This window comes from Phaethon lepturus, unplaced genomic scaffold (genome assembly GCF_000687285.1).
Source record: "Phaethon lepturus isolate BGI_N335 unplaced genomic scaffold, ASM68728v1 Scaffold43545, whole genome shotgun sequence".
Lineage (NCBI taxonomy): Eukaryota > Metazoa > Chordata > Aves > Phaethontiformes > Phaethontidae > Phaethon > Phaethon lepturus.
The window spans coordinates 1-1,733 of record NW_010543384.1 but is presented as its reverse complement, the minus strand read 5'-3'; the positions used below and the strand labels follow the sequence as shown (position 1 = coordinate 1,733).

Below are 1,733 nucleotides of genomic sequence, written 5' to 3'. Positions count from 1 at the left end.
AAGCTGGAAGGATCTACAGCTTCGAGGACCTTCAAATATTTCCAGGTGAACACTCCCCCTGAGCGCTTCGCCGGACCCTGTCCCTTGGGGAGGTGGTGGTGCCAGCTGGCTTCCAGTCAGAGCAGTCTGCGAGCAGGCCCATGGGTCCGGGGCCCAGGGTGGAGCAGAGCCGGGTCCGAGACACCTCCCGGGCAGAGCGCCAGTGTGGACACTCAGCACCCGCATTCCACCTGCACATGTCAGTCCTCGTCAGTCAGAAGGAACTGGAGGGTGCAACCCGTGATGGTCAGGTCTTGGCGAGTGCTGGGCATTTATGCGGCACCGGCAGAGACGCTGCCCCACGCACTCCGTGCCCGTCACCAATGCTGCCTGCATGCCATGCGACACCCAGGAACGCGCTTGGCCTTGGTGGCTGGACCTGGCAAGCCCTGAACTGCCGCAGTCTTGTTTCTGTCACGCAGCCAGAAGGAATCAACCCCTCTCCAAAGCTCACCAGGTTCAGCCAGCTCCAACGCCTCCTTGCCATGCCCTGGGCCAGGCCTGGCTGTGCTCCACAAGGACACTTCCACTACCTCCCCAAGGAAGGGCTTGTTTGAGCAAAGACACGTCCTGAGCTTGTTCTGATGCCAACAGCGAAAGTGGGGACAAAAGGGCTCCTGGAAAGAGCAATGCCCACCCTCAGCCCCTCGGAGAGCGGCCCTTTCCCCTGTGGGGTACACCGGGCAGGAAGAACGAGTGGGGCCAGGGCTCTACTCACCTTCACAACACGTTAGTAGCAAGACGTTAATGAAGAGACTGTTTTATTAGCACTAGGAAACCATTTCCTAGAAATACAAGCACCCCAGGTCTGGAGCAGGAAAAGCCCAGCACCAGAGCTGTTAGGGCAGAGTTCAGGTGGGAACTCCCCTGGCCGGAAGGGCAGGCACTACAATTTCTTTCTTGGTGCCCCTGTGCCCCTGCCAGCGGGCTGCTCCGGCCCCACCAGGCACAGAACAGACTTGGCCACTGCCAGGGGATTCTTGATGCCGAGGCGCTAGAGGACACAGATCCACGAGGCCAAGTCTCGGTGCAGAGGGGATCCACTGCTCCAGACCAGGACTACCAGCCGTGGGTGGAGGCCCAGACTGCGCTGCAGCACTGAGATATTACTTCCCACACTGGTAACGCAGGGCCTGGATCCATCCTGCAGCCACGCCGCCCACCACTGCTGTTGGAAGACATGGCCCAGGACGAGAGCCCTGCTATGTGCCTGCGCCTGGAGCCCCTTGCAAGGGTCCACTGGGGCCTGGAGCTGCTGGTGGGTCAGGGGAGGCTCCAGGTCCCCCAGGCCCTGGCAGGGCAGTCGGTGCTGCTGATCCCTCCTGGGACGAATTCTGGGACGCCTGGGCTGTGCTGGCCTCGTAGTTGGAGATGCGGCGCTGCATGATGGAGGGCATCAGTGCCACGTAGGCGCTCATCAGGCGGTGGTTGGAGTGGACCAGCTTTCCAGCACAGCTGTCGAGGCACGTCTCCTGCAGGGCGGGGACGATCAGCGTGGCAAGAGGCTCCCATGGCCCCGCTGGCCCTGCACACAGGGGCTGGCCCCACCAGACCCGGGGCTCTGGCCATCCCAGGGCCTCACCTCGCGCCCAGTGAGCAGGCGGTAGTTGAGGTTGGAAACGCAGTGCCGGAAGCAGAGCTCGGTCATCCGGTTGTAGACCAGCAGGAAGTCCCGCAGCTGGAAGAGAGGCGGC

The 1,733-nt window shown here is 62.3% G+C and overlaps 1 protein-coding gene across 1 annotated transcript; it reads right to left on the bottom strand.

Moving 5' to 3' along the window:
* Positions 1–76: 76 nt before the first annotated feature.
* On the bottom strand, positions 77–1,726 carry TIMM10B (translocase of inner mitochondrial membrane 10 homolog B (yeast); the record flags this gene model as incomplete). The annotated part of the gene is made up of 3 exons (XM_010288335.1): positions 77–230; positions 1,369–1,511; positions 1,622–1,726. Coding segments are annotated over 3 exons (402 nt in total), but the record flags the coding sequence as incomplete, so codon positions are not given.
* Positions 1,727–1,733: the final 7 nt, after the last annotated feature.